At 69.0% G+C, this 17,418-nt stretch overlaps 1 protein-coding gene across 2 annotated transcripts in view; it reads right to left on the bottom strand.

The window, feature by feature from the left end:
• LDB1 (LIM domain binding 1) overlaps window positions 1–15,499 on the bottom strand; it is a 36,542-nt gene extending 21,043 nt beyond the window's left edge. Inside the window, exon 1 of one of the 2 annotated variants that reach the window (XM_075934491.1) lies at window positions 15,292–15,499. In XM_075934491.1, coding sequence (XP_075790606.1) covers window positions 15,292–15,316 — 25 coding nt within the window. In that variant the 5' untranslated portion in view covers window positions 15,317–15,499. Of the gene's footprint in view, window positions 1–9,803; window positions 9,821–15,291 lie in introns of those variants that run through there. The other variant, XM_075934492.1, reaches the window with a different exon arrangement.
• Between the last annotated feature and the right edge of the window lie 1,919 nt (window positions 15,500–17,418).

Genomic DNA, 17,418 nt, shown 5'->3' with positions numbered 1-17,418 from the left:
GCCTGGCGCTGACAGAACCGGTCAGTCTGCCCGGCCCCTCTGCTAACGGCAGGCGGGGTATTCGCTGGGCAGCACGGCCCATGGAACCTGCAGACCCCGCCCCGCCCGGAAGCTGCCAAAAGGCCACTGAGCAGCCCACCAGCCGGAGAGGCTGGGACGGCCCCGTCGGGCACCTCGTCCTCCCAGAGCAGTAACGGGCTCCCCTAGGGAAGAGGTGGCAGTAACGGGACCCAGGGCAGTGGGCACGGGGCAGGTTCTTTGGGAAGTGGGCAGGGCTACCCTGCACAGCCCCTGCACACCCCTACTCCTAGGCTATGGCTTGTGCCCTGCCTCCGCGCCAGCCTCGGGCACCACCGCCAGAGTCTCCTGGCTCCGCTTTGTGGGCACGCGCTTGTGCACAGGTGTTTGCACGGACACGCGCACACGTGTCTAAACCCCACGCTGCCACGAACGGCGGGAAAGGGTCGTTAAACGCAAGCCAGGCCTGGGCACTGAACGCTACCAACATGCAACACATCCCATGGACGAAGCTGCAGTTCAGGGGACCCAGGGGCTGCGCCTGACTCCGCCACTGTCCGGCTGGGTGACCCTGGCTACCTCACGTCCCCGGTTGGTGCCTCAGTTTCCCCTCCAGCACTCTGTCACCATGGCCTGGGCAGGGCCCGGCTGTGTGTGCGTGATGCCCAGCCCAATGAGACCGCCCCCCCCACAGTAACAGCAAGGGCAGGGGCCGTGGACCAACGCACCCCTGCAGAGACGGGGCTTGAAACGCAAGTTCCCCCTTCGGAAGAGCCGGGGCTGAGGCCCCGCGTGCTGGTCACATGGCGCAGGCGGGCACGCGTGTGCATTCGCACACAGATGGGTGCTCCAGGACATTACAACCCAGCGACTCCCCCCAGGGCTCAGCGGCCCTCGGTGGCTGCTCACGTGGCCCTGCCCGGCTCTGACACAGCAGGGCCAGTGGCTGCTGCAGCCCCAGCTGCTTACGGTTCCAGCGGAGTTAATAATTAAAGAGGCGCTGGAGGGGGGAGGTGGGATGCAGCTGGTGAGGGGCATGCCCATTCCCCTCTTTGCCCCCGCCCATGAGAGGCGCTGGGGCCCCTTCCTCAACTTATGGGGGCAGCCCCTCCACAGCCTGCATCTGCCCCATGCATTCTGGGTGTGCGGAGCCCAGAGGGGGCCAGCAAGGGGGACTGTGGACACTGCAGCTAGCCCTCCTACCCCCCAGGGGCAGCACCCCTAGAGCGTGGGGTCCCTCATCTCACAGGTGCAGGACACCTCTCGGCCAACCCTGCCCGTGCTGCTGAAATGCGGCCACCTCTGGGGTGAAGCACAGCAAGCAGCTGCCCCAAGACCTGCCAGCCCAGCCTCACAGCTGGGGACTTGGCCCACACTGCAAGGCTTGGGCCCCAGGCATGGACCTGGCACTGGAACGGAGGTCTGCCCCACCCTGCAGCCAGCGCCGGCCAGGCTACCAGCTGGCTGCCCCCTCCTGGCAGAGGGCCTCTGGTGCATGGGGCCCAAGGGGCTACGGGCAGAGCCAAGCCCCGCACCACCCTAAGCCTTGCGTCCTTGCAGGCACCAGGCGAGTCCAGAGCCCCCGTCAGCCCTCGTGTCGGGAGCCACAGCAGCCAGACGCCCCTTCCTGGGGACTGGCCTGCACAGCACGCCCCCTCCAGCTAGGCACAGACCATCCCCGGCCACCCACACGGCCAAGTCCGCCCTGGCAAGGTCACTCCTGCTCCCGGGAACCTGGGAACAAAGCCACCCTGCGCGAGCGCCAGCCGGGATGGGGCCCAGCACCCCACTGCCCAGCACCCCCTCACACAATGCCTGGCATTCAACGCCTCCCTCCCCCGCTCTGTGAGTACAGTCCCTCCCAGCTGTGTCCATTGCATCGGTGACCCCATCACCTGCCAGGCCAGGCTCATGAGTGCAGGAACAGCGGAACTCACTGCCACATGAGAGGGAACAGAATGGGCCTAATGGCGCTGAGCACAGAGATTGAGATTATGCACACACAGGACTCGGGCACACAGAGACAACACATGGCACAGACCCAGACCCAGACCCACCCACACGCCCACAGACCCACACACACACACACGGCCCAGGCATGCACACACACACCCTGCTCACAGTCACATACAAAAATGAACGATCCACATGCCCCTTGCCCCAGCAGAGAAGCGGAGAGTGGCTGTTCTGTGGCGAGGGGCCCCCATACTGCAGGGCCGGGGACACAGAAAGCACCCACACAACAGGGTCCCCATGAGCCACCTGGCAGACGACACACCTGGGCGTACCCAGCTGTTTGGATGTCAGCGAGCTGAGGCCAAGGGGGACCCAGACAGCAGAATGCGCTTGGCCTGCCAAAGGCCCCTCGCCCAGGCGCATTAGCAAAGTCGGAGCAGAGGCTGGGGCTCTCACGGTCCATGGACGGGAACGTGCTGGTTTTGGACTGCAAGGGGCGAGCAGGGGGTCCCTCCGGGTCTGTACCGGACCAGGGCTGCTCAGCCACCTGGAAACGGGGGTGAGCGGCAAGGGAGGGGCAGCGTTCCGGGGCACACAAGCAGGCCGAGTTACAAAGGGATCTCACAGCGCGGGATGCCCGGGCAGCCAACGGACACAGAAAACTCAGCTGACGAGCAATGCGCTCTGCAAAACCCAATCCCCGCCCCGCACACAAAACCAGGGGTCCAAAGCAGCTGGGGAAAGCTCTCTGAAAACATGCGCTCCCTGGGCAGCGGCAGCCAGCAACGCGGACAGGAGGTTCAGCTCCGTCAGGGAAGGACAGAGAACGTGCCCGAGGGTGTCGTGGTGCCACGACAGAACTCCACGGGAACAGCAGCCACGTGGCGGGCAGGTCCGGGTGTCCCATCTCCAAGTGGGAAAAGTACAGCGCGGGGGAACCGCCACGAGTAAGGGCAGGGAGCAGTGTCCGGAGGAGAGGTGAGGAGCCGGGCACTGCGTAGGTCAAGTGCCAGCCAAGGGGGCTGCGACAGAGGGCTACAGACCCACAGCTAGTGCGCAGAGCGCGAGGCGGGACGTGGGACTCGCCCCTTTCTGCCGCACAAGAGCCGGGGGGCACCTAGCCACAGTCCCAGGCAGCCGGCTGAAAGCAAAGCCACGGCCGGGCTGCTGCACGCAGGGCACTGCCAGCCCGGGGAGCTCCCGGCCTGGGCGGGTGTGAAAGCCACAAGCGTGACAGGGCTCAGGAGAAGTCAGCAAGTCACTGGACGGGAGGGCTGCTGCCAAGATGCTCAGGGACACAACCCAAGCTCTGGGTGGCCTTGGATCTGCCTGCCAGAAGCCGGGAATGGGGGTCGGAGGGATCCCTGTATAACTCCCCGTCCTGTCCATGCCTGGGCTACACGGACCACTGGTTTGCCCCAGCCTGGCCACTCTGGTGGCTTTACACCGTGCCCTGACGATCGGCTAACGCAGCGCCACGGGGGACCCGGGCTGCGGGGCTCTCGGAGAGCGTCCGCCCGGCAGCACTGGAGGAAAGGACCCAACGCCCCTGGGCGCCTGCCGCGGGGTAGGGGAGCACTGCTCTCAGGCCGGGGACCAGAGGCTTTGTCTGGTTATTCTGGTCAGCGGCTGGAGCCCAGGCGTGGACAGACCCCTGCAGCGACACACCACAGCCATCCCCAACTCCCCCACCGCATCGCCCGCCAGGCGGAGACGGCTCGGCCCTGCCGAGGACCCAGCCACCAGCAGCCGGGCTCCGGCAATTAACCCTTCAGAGCCAGCGTCTCCGCGTGCCAAGGGAAGAATCCCCACGTGGGCGGGGCCAAGCGCCTGGGGGCTGAGGAGCCGTGAGTCACGGGGAGGTGCCCAGAGCCATCCCAGCTGGGGCTTAGTCACCTTCACCTCCGCCAGGGACAGCCCCATCCGAGCAGCGCCCACGGTACGGGAGGGGGGATTCTCCGCAGCTGGGGCCAGGCCCTCAGGGGAGACAGGCCTCCTCCCCCCCTCCCTCTCCCTGGCTGCTGGCAGCGAGCTCGTCCAGGCTACGGCTGCTTCTGATTAGATCCGTCGCACAGCGGGGCCCCAATGTCGGGGGGGGGGGGGATCCGCGCTGCTCCCGGCACAGCAGGGCCCCAGTCTTGGCTGGGGGGATCCGCACTGCTCCCGGCACATTGGGGCCCCAGCAGTGGTTGGGGGGCAGGGGATTCATGCTGCACCCAGCACATGGGGCCCCAGTCTCGGTCGGCGTCGCCTGGCGCTGCTATTGCCCCCTAGAACTGGGGAGCTGCAGGGACCCCAGGAGCCGTGCACAGATGGGAACAGGCCCTGGCCGCTTGCGAACTAGGGATGTTACGTATCGGTTAACTGACTAGTTCATTAACCTCACAAATTCTTATCGAGCAGTCGACTATTCCATAGTCCCCAGGCAGCCCCTGTCCGGGGGTGGGGTCTGAGCTCCTGGACCTGGCACGCGCTGGAACTGAGCCAGGCTGCCTGCCTGCCTGCCTGGCTCCTAATGCTCTTTAAATGCAGAGCTACAGCAGGGGTAGGTCCAGGGCCCAGCACAAGCCAGGACTGAGCCAGGCTGCTAAAAAATTTACTTGGGGGGGGGGGGGGGAGATGCCTGTAGTCTACAGCATTAACCTACAAGCTTTTGCCCATCGGTTCACAGACTGCACTATTACATCCCTACTGCAAGTATCCGAGGGGGAGTCGTGTTAGTCTGAATCTGCAAAAGCGGCGAGGAGTCCTGCGGCACCTTAGAGACTCACTGCAGTGTGGGAGCATCCGCTTTCGTGGGCAGAGACCCACTTGGTCAGATGCATGCAAACAGCACAATTTCCACATGTGCATCTCCCAGAACCATCCGCAACCACCTGTTAAAACCAGGCCCCCTCCGTGCGAACGGCAGCACTGCCAGGCTACACAAGGGGGAAACTGAGGCACGGGTACTCGCCCAGAGTCGCACTGCAAGTCAGACCCTGATTCCAGTTCTCCGCTCTACCCCATTCCCCTCCCAGCACTGGGAACAGAACCCAGGAGTCCTGGCTCCCCGTCACCCCTGCCTGAGCCACCTGAGACTAACTCCATCAACTACAAATACGCATATTTAATTTGGCTTTTGCATCCCCCCCGAGGGCAAGCCTGGCTCCAGGGTTCCCCAGCATCCGTTATGGGCACGGCTGGGCGGCGGAGTGCTCCAAGCTGCTCTCCAAATATAGCAGCAGCAACCAGCCCCATCAATAATGTAGCACTTCCGTTTCCTCTGGCTGCTGCTTTCCTGCGCCCGACACGCCTGCCCTTCCTGCGGGGCAGCCGGCTGAAGGGGGCCTGCTGCCCCCCCGGGGCGCCTCACCAGCACCTGGCCACCCCAACCACAGCCTGCACCCATGCGCCCCGCCAGGGGGCCTGCAGGATGGGGCGTGGCCCTGAGCCCAGCGGGCCCCAACCGGCTTTTGTTTGCATTTTGCACAGAGGCGCAGCAGCTCTGCAATCCGCTGCCGGTCCCCAGGGCTCAGTTCTGCTGTGCGGGTTTCCCTCTGGTCCAGCGTCGCTTGCGGCCCCCTCAGACAGGCTGCAGAGCCCAGGAGCAGAGAGCCTGCCCTGGGGTTCACTGGCCTTCCAAGGGGGAGGCGCTGCCCGGCACAGCCTGTGGCAGCAAACTCACCGACGGAGCCAGGCCCAGCAGAGAACACCAGCACGGCAAGGAGCGTGTGCACTGATGGAGGGGGAACCCTGGGACCCCCATCACACCATCCCTGCAGCCCCCGCCCCAGCCCTGCCAGTGCCCCTCGCTCCCACCCGCAGCCCCCGCCCCAGCCCTGCCGGTGCCCCTCGCTCCCACCCGCAGCCCCCGCCCCAGCCCTGCCGGTGCCCCTCGCCCCCAGCCCTGCCGGTGCCCCTCGCCCCCACCCGCAGCCCCCGCCCCAGCCCTGCCGGTGCCCCTCCCCCCCACCCGCAGCCCCCGCCCCAGCCCTGCCGGTGCCCCTCGCTCCCGCCCGCAGCCCCCGCCCCAGCCCTGCCGGTGCCCCTCGCTCCCACCCGCAGCCCCCGCCCCAGCCCTGCCGGTGCCCCTCCCCCCCACCCGCAGCCCCCGCCCCAGCCCTGCCGGTGCCCCTCGCTCCCGCCCGCAGCCCCCGCCCCAGCCCTGCCGGTGCCCCTCGCCCCCACCCGCAGCCCCCGCCCCAGCCCTGCCGGTGCCCCTCGCTCCCGCCCGCAGCCCCCGCCCCAGCCCTGCCGGTGCCCCTCGCTCCCGCCCGCAGCCCCCGCCCCAGCCCTGCCGGTGCCCCTCGCTCCCACCCGCAGCCCCCGCCCCAGCCCTGCCGGTGCCCCTCCCCCCCACCCGCAGCCCCCGCCCCAGCCCTGCCGGTGCCCCTCGCTCCCAGCCCGCAGCCCCCGCCCCAGCCCTGCCGGTGCCCCTCGCCCCCACCCGCAGCCCCCGCCCCAGCCCTGCCGGTGCCCCTCGCTCCCGCCCGCAGCCCCCGCCCCAGCCCTGCCGGTGCCCCTCGCTCCCACCCGCAGCCCCTCCCCCAGCCCTGCCGGTGCCCCTCGCTCCCACCCGCAGCCCCCGCCCGTGCCCCTCGCCCCCACCCGCAGCCCCCGCCCCAGCCCTGCCGGTGCCCCTCGCCCCCACCCGCAGCCCCCGCCCCAGCCCTGCCGGTGCCCCTCGCCCCCACCCGCAGCCCCCGCCCCAGCCCTGCCGGTGCCCCTCGCTCCCACCCGCAGCCCCCGCCCCAGCCCTGCCGGTGCCCCTCCCCCCCACCCGCAGCCCCCGCCCCAGCCCTGCCGGTGCCCCTCGCTCCCGCCCGCAGCCCCCGCCCCAGCCCTGCCGGTGCCCCTCGCTCCCGCCCGCAGCCCCTCCCCCAGCCCTGCCGGTGCCCCTCGCTCCCGCCCGCAGCCCCTCCCCCAGCCCTGCCGGTGCCCCTCGCTCCCGCCCGCAGTCCCTCCCCCAGCCCTGCCAGTGCCCCTCGCTCCCGCCCGCAGCCCCTCCCCCAGCCCTGCCAGTGCCCCTCGCTCCCGCCCGCAGCCCCTCCCCCAGCCCTGCCAGTGCCCCTCGCTCCCGCCCGCAGCCCCCGCCCCAGCCCTGCCGGTGCCCCGCAACCCCACCTCGTCAAGGTGCGCATGAGTGTACAACTGCACGTGCATGTGTGCGCACGAGCACAGTGGTGCACAGTAGTGCAGGCAGGCCCGGGAGGGGGGTGCTGCGCAGTCACACAGGCGGACCCCGGTACGGGGACAGGCGGAGCAGTGTCTGGTTTGGACTCGCTTGTTACCCAAGGCCAGGCACCGGCCCACCAGTGAGGCTGTGGCCCAGCCCCTCCCCAGGACATGGGCTGTACCCGGCGGTGCCCAGCAGGACCCCGCGCTCCCCCAGGGCAGCAGCTGCGCCCTGCAGACTGATAACAGACCCCCCCGACCAGGAGTGGGGAGACAGGGAGCCTTTCACGCTCCCCTGCCAACACCCAGGGCCCGTGCGTACGGCCCAGCCAGGGCTGCGGGCCCACAGGCCCGTTTCCATGGACGCAGGGGACCCACGGCTGCAGGCAGCTCAGCGCGTGTCACCCGCGGGGCCCCGGGAATCAGTGAGGAGCCGACGAGGCACAGGCCTTGGAACGCCCCTCAGGGACCCCGCTCTGCCCCGCTCCTGGGCCCCTCGCCGCCCGTGCGCACTGCTGCAGCCCTGGGCCCAGAGGCCATGGGGCAAGCCCCACCGCGGGGGAGCCATGCGCGCCGGCTGCTGTCTCAGAGACCTCGGGCTGGGGGCAGGGGACACGCCTGCTGCCAGGAGGTGGGTTTCCCCAGGGCACGTCGCCGGGGGAGCCAAGCGGGGGGGAGAGGGGCCTTGCCAGCATGCGGGGCACTGAGGGGCCCTGCCCTGCCCCTCGGCTCCGACAGCCGCTCCACCCTGGCGCTGCCCGGAGAGACACCCGGCAGCTGCTCCTGCCACCTGCAGGCCACGCCGCCGGGATGGCCTGGGATCGCCCAGCAAGGCAGGGAGCCCCTCCCCTGCTTGCACTGCATTGGGGGCGCTTACCCCACTCCTGCAGCTGAACCCCCCCGGCACATGGCCACGTGCGTCCAGCTGCAGGATCGGGGCCATTTCTGGGCGGGCTGGCCAGACTGCAGAGGAGCAGCAACGCCCCAGTGCTCTTCGCCGCCCGCCAGGCCGCAGGGGGCCTCGCGCTGCCCCCCGGAAACGCAGACCCAAAATCCAGCGGGGGAAGGAAGCTCAGAGTCACAGCGACCCGCCCACGGTCCCACGGGGCGTCTCCCGCGGCACAGCCTGCCTCCGCTCTCCAAGGCCACCGCAGCCCCCTCCCTCAGAGACACCCCCATTGCTCCCCAAAACATGCCCTGCTCGCCCAAACCACACAGCCCCCTCCCTCAGAGACACCCCCATTGCTCCCCAAAACATGCCCTGCTCGCCCAAACCACACAGCCCCCTCCCTCGGAGACACCCCCATTGCTCCCCAAAACATGCCCTGCTCACCCAAACCACACAGCCCCCTCCCTCGGAGACACCCCCATTGCTCCCCAAAACATGCCCTGCTCGCCCAAACCACACAGCCCCCTCCCTCGGAGACACCCCCATTGCTCCCCAAAACATGCCCTGCTCGCCCAAACCACACAGCCCCCTCCCTCGGAGACACCCCCATTGCTCCCCAAAACATGCCCTGCTCGCCCAAACCACACAGCCCCCTCCCTCGGAGACACCCCCATTGCTCCCCAAAACATGCCCTGCTCGCCCAAACCACACAGCCCCCTCCCTCGGAGACACCCCCATTGCTCCCCAAAACATGCCCTGCTCGCCCAAACCACACAGCCCCCTCCCTCGGAGACACCCCCATTGCTCCCCAAAACATGCCCTGCTCGCCCAAACCACACAGCCCCCTCCCTCGGAGACACCCCCATTGCTCCCCAAAACATGCCCTGCTCACCCAAACCACCGCAGCCCCCTCCCTCGGAGACACCCCATTGCTCCCCAAAACATGCCCTGCTCGCCCAAACCACACAGCCCCCTCCCTCGGAGACACCCCCATTGCTCCCCAAAACATGCCCTGCTCGCCCAAACCACACAGCCCCCTCCCTCGGAGACACCCCCATTGCTCCCCAAAACATGCCCTGCTCACCCAAACCACACAGCCCCCTCCCTCGGAGACACCCCATTGCTCTCTGCTTTGCTGTGGCAAGAGGCGCTGATCCAGTACAGCTCTTGCTAGGGCTAACAGGGGAGCTCCAAGTGTGGGAGGAAGGATGGTCTAGTGATTAGAACACCTGGGGTCTCTCCCTGGCTCCGCTACTACATCCCTGCGTGACCCTGGGCAAGTCACTGACATGGCCAATGTTGCTCCCACCTCCCAGCAGCTCCCTGAGATTCTGGCCCCAAGGAAGGCCCAGGCGGGAGGAGAGAGCAGCCCTGCTCCCTGCAGCCTCCCCCCGCCCCGCCCCCGCCGCCCGTGACTCAGTTACCATGGGACAAGCCCCGAGCGAGCACTATGGAAACTGCCGCCCCAGGGGTCAGGGCTCAGCCTCCCTCCAGCTGTGGCAGCTGCGAGACGTCCCTCCGCGGGGCGGGGGGGGGGGGGGGTGAGTGCACACGGTCACGCTCCTGCCCTCAGCAGGGGCCACGCCTGCACGCCCCTCGCCCCACGGGGGGCTCTGCACCACAGAGCACAGGGCTGGCCGCGTGGATCTCCGCCGTGCCAGCGGGCACAGAGCTCTGCTCCCCTCGCCACCTGAGCCGCAGGAGAATCCCCACCCCGTTAGCCATAGAGGGCCTATGACCCCCGTGCAATCCCGATCCCGCTCAGACTCTGGCACGGACCCACCTGTCACCACGAGCACTGCCGATGGAAGAGGCGGGCGCAGGAGGGCAATGAGCAAATGTTACCCTGGGCCCCTGGAGGGTGGGGTGCCTCTCGAGCCCCTATACACCCTGCAAAGGGAGGGGCTCCCTAGGGAGAGCGGCGCGCCGGAGACCCCAATAGCCAATCCCAGGCAGGAAACTCCTCCAAGTTAATGCAGCCCCAGAGCGCAGCCTGGGCCCAGCGGCTCATTAAATGTTTCTGGCTGGCAGGCGGCCAGAGGCAGAGGTTGTTTGTTCTTCTCTTCCCATAAACAGCCCGGGCAGGGCGGGGAAATCTCTCGCTGCTTTTCCAGCCCTGTGCGGGGAGGGAGGCAGGGACGGCCATTGCACACGCATGCACACACGCGTGTCTGCCTGCTCCCCGCTGCCTCCCTCTGCCACCAGCCCCCCACCCACCCCAGATGGGGAGGGGAAGAGGACACGGCTGCTCTGGGAGGCCTAGGAAAGAGAGGCAGCTTCCCTTGCCGGGGGTGGGGGGGGGAAGAGGGGCAGCCTCCGTGACCCCCCGCCCAGGACTGTGCACGGCATGCGGGCGAGGTCTCTGCAGCACGGGGGCCACACCTGGGGTGGAGGAGCAGGCGGGATGTGCCCCCCCCCCCCCGTGTAAGGCCCTGCCTGTGCCCGCTCTGCGGTACCCAGGGGCACTGCCCTCAGCGGCCTTGGCTCCCCTGGGGTGCAGCAGGGCCTACTGGCGCTGCCCGGCCGGACTGCCCCCCGTCCCAGCGGGGCAGCAAGCCCTGGAGCCATGGGGGCAGGGCTGCCCCCCCCCCCCCCCCCGGCTGTGCGGTGCCTGGGCCGGGGGAGGGGGGCGTCTCCGCCGGGGCTGGCCCTTTAACGGCTGCCCGGGCTGGCAGGGAGGCTCACGTGACTTTCTGCTCGAGGAAGCAGGGCTCTGGCAGCTTCCAGGGAGCTGGGGGAGGCGGATGGGGGAAGGGGCCGCCTCGAACCAGTGCGGGGGAGGGGCAGCGGGCAGGCAGCACGGGGCCCCCTGCCCCAAGAGAGGGGGGGCTGGCTGGCCGGCCCTGGGGCTGCACGGCTGGAACGGGGCCCTGCTGAGGGGCTGGCCCCGAGGGGCCGCTGTGCTCAGGCGCCCTCCCCCCCCAAGTGCACCCTAGTGTGGGGGTGTCTGGAGCAACGCCGTGCCAGGGGCCCCCGCTGGCCCCGTCACAAGGCAGGGAGCGCTCTGTCCCCCCCCCCCCCCCCCCCGCTATCCCCACTGGACAGGGGGAAATGAGGCACGGAGCTGAAGTGACTCACTCAAGGTCTCACAAGGAGTCTGTAGCAGAGCAGGGACTGCCTAGGGCCCTGCCCCCCCCCCCCCCATCAGCCCTGGACAGGCCCTTCTCTGGCAGGGAAGGGCAGCCCAGCGGGCCAAGAGCTTCCAGGCCAGGCCCAGGGGCCACCAGCTAACACCCCATGATGGGAAGGGATCTCTGCCTTCCGGCAGGGGCATGCTGGGTTTGGGTTGGGAGGGAGGGGGGAGGCAGTGTGCCCTGTAAGCTGAGTGCTTGGGCGGCCACTCAGGAGAGATTCTAATGCCGCCCAGCTGATGAACAGAGCGCCCACAGCCAGGTTTGTGTTTTTCCGTGTGGTGCATATCCAAACATGCCCTGGTGCACATAACAAAATTTATACCACATGCGGACAGAAAAAAAACTGCCCACGGCTGGAAAAGGTTAGACGGAAAACTGGTGGAAGTGTGACTGTCCCCCCCCCCCCACACCGCTGCCAGCTGAACCCTAACAGTGTCAACCAGCAGTGCTCTTTGCCCCCATCCACTGTGCCCTGCAGGCTCATGAACAGCCACCGCCTGCACTGCCCAGACAGGGCAAGAGAAGGCAGGGAGCAATGATCAACCCCTCACCCAGCTCCCCAACACCCCACATGCCTGCACCAGCACTGCCCACAAACCCAGTGCCCCCCCCAGCTCCGGCCCAGTGCACACTGCTCCAGGAGCCCCGCTGTCGGCCCGGCCAGGCGGAAAAGCCCCTCGGGCCCAGAGACTCCCTGCAGGGCAAGACCGCCAAGCCGGGAAAGGGGGCCAAAAGCCTGGCTGGGACATTGCTGCAGTTCTCCCCACACACTGCCACCAGAGGCCACTTGCACCCAGCCTGTGCCCTGGCCCTGCCCGGGCAGCCTCGCCAGGCGCTCTTGGGGCAGCAGAGGAGGATGGGAAGAGCAGCTGGCAGCCCCTTCGCAGCCAGGTGGTTACAACCGTTTCCTGAGCCAGGGCTCGTTGGTGCCCGCAGCTCCACCCCCAGTGCAACGCCGGCATACCCGGTGCCATAGCGCCCCGGGCACCACCGGCCCTCCCCAGTACAACGCCGGCATACCCAGTGCCATAGCGCCCCGGGCACCACCGGCCCTCCCCCAGTACAACGCCGGCATACCCAGTGCCATAGCGCCCCGGGCACCACCGGCCCTCCCCCAGTGCAACGCCGGCATACCCGGTGCCATAGCGCCCCGGGCACCACCGGCCCTCCCCCAGTACAACGCCGGCATACCCAGTGCCATAGCGCCCCGGGCACCACCGGCCCTCCCCAGTACAACGCCGGCATACCCAGTGCCATAGCGCCCCAGGCACCACCGGCCCTCCCCAGTACAACGCCGGCATACCCGGTGCCATAACGCCCCGGGCACCACCGGCCCTCCCCAGTACAACGCCGGCATACCCGGTGCCATAGCACCCCGGGCACCACCGGCCCTCCCCAGTACAACGCCGGCATACCCAGTGCCATAGCGCCCCGGGCACCACCGGCCCTCCCCAGTACAACGCCGGCATACCCAGTGCCATAGCGCCCCGGGCACCACCGGCCCTCCCCAGTGCAACACCGGCATACCCAGTGCCATAGCGCCCCGGGCACCACCGGCCCTCCCCCAGTACAACGCCGGAATACCCGGTGCCATAGCGCCCCGGGCACCACCGGCCCTCCCCAGTGCAACGCCGGCATACCCAGTGCCATAGCGCCCCGGGCACCACCGGCCCTCCCCCAGTACAACGCCGGCATACCCGGTGCCATAGCACCCCGGGCACCACCGGCCCTCCCCCAATGCAACGCCGGCATACCCGGTGCCATAGCACCCCGGGCACCACCGGCCCTCCCCCAGTGCAACGCCGGCATACCCGGTGCCATAGCACCCCGGGCACCACCGGCCCTCCCCCAATGCAACGCCGGCATACCCGGTGCCATAGCACCCCGGGCACCACCGGCCCTCCCCCAGTGCAACGCCGGCATACCCGGTGCCATAGCGCCCCGGGCACCACCGGCCCTCCCCCAGTGCAACGCCGGCATACCCGGTGCCATAGCACCCCGGGCACCACCGGCCCTCCCCCAGTGCAACGCCGGCATACCCGGTGCCATAGCGCCCCGGGCACCACCGGCCCTTCCCCACTGCAACGCCGGCATACCCGGTGCCATAGCGCCCCAGGCACCACCGGCCCTCCCCAGTACAACGCCGGCATACCCAGTGCCATAGCGCCCCAGGCACCACCGGCCCTCCCCAGTACAACGCCGGCATACCCAGTGCCATAGCGCCCCGGGCACCACCGGCCCTCCCCAGTACAACGCCGGCATACCCAGTGCCATAGCGCCCCAGGCACCACCGGCCCTCCCCCAGTACAACGCCGGCATACCCGGTGCCATAACACCCAGTGCATCACCGGCCCTCCCCCAGAGCAACACCGGCATAGCCAGTGCCATAACGCCCAGTGCATCATCGGCCCTCCCCAGTGCAACGCCGGCATACCTGGTGCCATAACGCCCCGGGCACCACCGGCCCTCCCCAGTACAACGCCGGCATACCCAGTGCCATAACGCCCCGGGCACCACCGGCCCTCCCCAGTACAACGCCGGCATACCCAGTGCCATAGCGCCCCGGGCACCACCGGCCCTCCCCAGTACAACGCCGGCATACCCGGTGCCATAGCGCCCCAGGCACCACCGGCCCTCCCCAGTACAACGCCGGCATACCCAGTGCCATAGCGCCCCGGGCACCACCGGCCCTCCCCCAGTGCAATGTCGGCATACCCAGTGCCATAGCGCCCCGGGCACCACCGGCCCTCCCCAGTGCAACGCCGGCATACCCAGTGCCATAGCGCCCCGGGCACCACCGGCCCTCCCCCAGTGCAACGCCGGCATACCCAGTGCCATAGCGCCCCGGGCACCACCGGCCCTCCCCCAGTACAACGCCGGCATACCCAGTGCCATAACGCCCCGGGCACCACCGGCCCTCCCCAGTACAACGCCGGCATACCCAGTGCCATAGCGCCCCGGGCACCACCGGCCCTCCCCAGTACAACGCCGGCATACCCAGTGCCATAGCGCCCCGGGCACCACCGGCCCTCCCCCAGTGCAATGTCGGCATACCCAGTGCCATAGCGCCCCGGGCACCACCGGCCCTCCCCCAGTGCAATGTCGGCATACCCAGTGCCATAGCGCCCCGGGCACCACCGGCCCTCCCCAGTACAACGCCGGCATACCCAGTGCCATAGCGCCCCGGGCACCACCGGCCCTCCCCAGTACAACGCCGGCATACCCGGTGCCATAGCGCCCCGGGCACCACCGGCCCTCCCCCACTCTGGCATACCCCTCACAGTGCCAGGACGCCTCACCCAAGCCAGGCCAGGGGCCCCACCTCCCACTAGAAACAACTCGAGCCTGGCCCTGGCTAGGACCTAGCAGCCCAGAGCGCCCCACTTCTATCCAGCCCCCATGCTCGGGGAGGTGCCAAGTCCAGACCCCACCCCCCATGGGGGGGAGCATCGCCCAGACAGCTCCCCTCAAGGGTGCAAGTCCCAACCCCCCCGCCTCACGTTGGGGGACCAAGGCCCAGCGGCCCCGTTCCCCGTGAGGGGGTGCAAAGCCCCGCCCCCCCCACCACGCTGGGGGTTCAAGACCCACGCAGCTCCCCCTCCCCAGGCTGGGGGGAGCAAAACCCCAACCCCCGCCTCCCGTGGGTGGTGCAAGACCCACACAGCTCCCCCTGCGGGGAGCAACCCCCGGCCCCGGCCCCCCCCGGGGTACAAGCCCCCCCAGCCTCCTGGGGGCTGCAACCCCCCGCCGCCGGCCCCCCCCGGGTGCAAGCCCCCCCCAGCCTCCTGGGGGCTGCAACCCCCCGCCGCCGGCCCCCCCCCGGGTGCAAGCCCCCCCCAGCCTCCTGGGGGCTGCAACCCCCCGCCTCCGGCCCCCCCCGGGGTGCAAGCCCCCCCCAGCCTCCTGGGGGCTGCAACCCCCCGCCTCCGGCCCCCCCCGGGGTGCAAGCCCCCCCCAGCCTCCTGGGGGCTGCAACCCCCCGCCTCCGGCCCCCCCCGGGGTGCAAGCCCCCCCCAGCCTCCTGGGGGCTGCAACCCCCCGCCTCCGGCCCCCCCCGGGGTGCAAGCCCCCCCCAGCCTCCTGGGGGCTGCAACCCCCCGCCGCCGGCCCCCCCCGGGGTGCAGCCCCCCCACTCACCAGGGCATGCGCACCCCACTGACATCTTCACATGCCCGGCCGGGCCCGGCAGCTCGGCGGCGCCCGGCGGCGGGACACGAGCCGGCCCCGAGCGGGCCCCCGGCGCACGCGCTGCCCGCGGCGCTGCTCCCACGCGCGGCCCCCCGGGGGCGGTCACGGGCGCGTGACGCAGCGCGGAGCAAACCCGGCCGGAGCCGGAGCCTCTGACATGGCGCGTGTGCGGCTGCGCGCGCGCCTGCGCCGGCGGCCGGCGGGCGGGGGCGGAGCCGGCGGGCGCGCGGGCGGGAGTGCGGCTGCGCGGGCGGCGGGGCGCGTGCACGCGCGGGCGGGCGAGCGGGCGGGCCCCACGTGGGCACGCGTCTGCGTGCCCGTCCGCCGCGCCTGGGTGCGTGCACGGGTGTGTGAGACATAGGTGTGTGCACGGGAGTCGTGTGTGTGTGCGCGTGCATGGGTGTGTGAGACAGGTGTGCGCACGGGAGTCGTGTGTGTGTGCGCGTGCATGGGTGTGTGAGACAGGTGTGCGCACGGGAGTCGTGTGTGTGTGCGCGTGCATGGGTGTGTGAGACAGGTGTGTGCACGGGAGTCGTGTGTGTGTGCGCGTGCATGGGTGTGTGAGACAGGTGTGCGCACGGGAGTCGTGTGTGTGTGCGCGTGCATGGGTGTGTGTGACAGGTGTGTGCACGGGACTCGTGTGTGTGCGCGCGTGCATGGGTGTGTGTGACAGGTGTGTGCACGGGACTCGTGTGTGTGCGTGCGTGCATGGGTGTGTGAGACAGGTGTGTGCACGGGAGTCGTGTGTGTGTGCGCGTGCATGGGTGTGTGAGACAGGTGTGTGCACGGGAGTCGTGTGTGTGTGCGCGTGCATGGGTGTGTGACAGGTGTGTGCACGGGAGTCGTGTGTGTGTGCGCGTGCATGGGTGTGTGAGACAGGTGTGTGCACGGGAGTCGTGTGTGTGTGCGCGTGCATGGGTGTGTGAGACAGGTGTGTGCACGGGAGTCGTGTGTGTGTGCGCGTGCATGGGTGTGAGAGACAGGTGTGCGCACGGGAGTCGTGTGTGTGTGTGTGTGTGCATGGGTGTGTGAGACAGGTGTGTGCACGGGAGTCGTGTGTGTGCGCGCGTGCATGGGTGTGTGAGACAGGTGCGTGCACGGGAGTCGTGTGTGTGTGCGCGTGCATGGGTGTGTGACAGGTGCGTGCACGGGAGTCGTGTGTGTGTGCGCGTGCATGGGTGTGTGAGACAGGTGTGTGCACGGGAGTCGTGTGTGTGTGCGCGTGCATGGGTGTGTGACAGGTGTGTGCACGGGAGTCGTGTGTGTGTGCGCGTGCATGGGTGTGTGAGACAGGTGTGCGCACGGGAGTCGTGTGTGTGTGCGCGTGCATGGGTGTGTGAGACAGGTGTGCGCACGGGAGTCGTGTGTGTGTGCGCGTGCATGGGTGTGAGAGACAGCTGTGCGCACGGGAGTCGTGTGTGTGTGCGCGTGCATGGGTGTGTGAGACAGGTGTGTGCACGGGAGTCGTGTGTGTGTGCGCGTGCATGGGTGTGTGAGACAAGTGTGTGCACGGGAGCCGTGTGTGTGTGCGCGTGCATGGGTGTGTGAGACAGGTGTGTGCACGGGAGTCGTGTGTGTGTGCGCGTGCATGGGTGTGTGAGACAGGTGTGTGCACGGGAGTCGTGTGTGTGTGCGCGTGCATGGGTGTGTGAGACAGGTGTGCGCACGGGAGTCGTGTGTGTGTGCGCGTGCATGGGTGTGTGAGACAGGTGTGCGCACGGGAGTCGTGTGTGTGTGCGCGTGCATGGGTGTGAGAGACAGCTGTGCGCACGGGAGTCGTGTGTGTGTGCGCGTGCATGGGTGTGTGAGACAGGTGTGTGCACGGGAGTCGTGTGTGTGTGCGCGTGCATGGGTGTGTGAGACAAGTGTGTGCACGGGAGCCGTGTGTGTGTGCGCGTGCATGGGTGTGTGAGACAGGTGTGTGCATGGGAGCCGTGTGTATGTGTGCACGTGCATGGGTGTGTGAGACAGGTGTGTACACGGGAGCCCTGTGTATGTGTGCGCGTGCATGGGTGTGAGAGACATAGGTGTGTGCAGAGGAGTCGTGTGTGTGTGCGCGTGCATGGGTGTGTGAGA

This window comes from Pelodiscus sinensis, chromosome 8 (assembly GCF_049634645.1).
Source record: "Pelodiscus sinensis isolate JC-2024 chromosome 8, ASM4963464v1, whole genome shotgun sequence".
In the NCBI taxonomy this organism is placed as follows: Eukaryota; Metazoa; Chordata; order Testudines; family Trionychidae; genus Pelodiscus; species Pelodiscus sinensis.
Note: the sequence above shows the minus strand (reverse complement) of the source record. Positions and strands in the feature narration are given on the sequence as shown.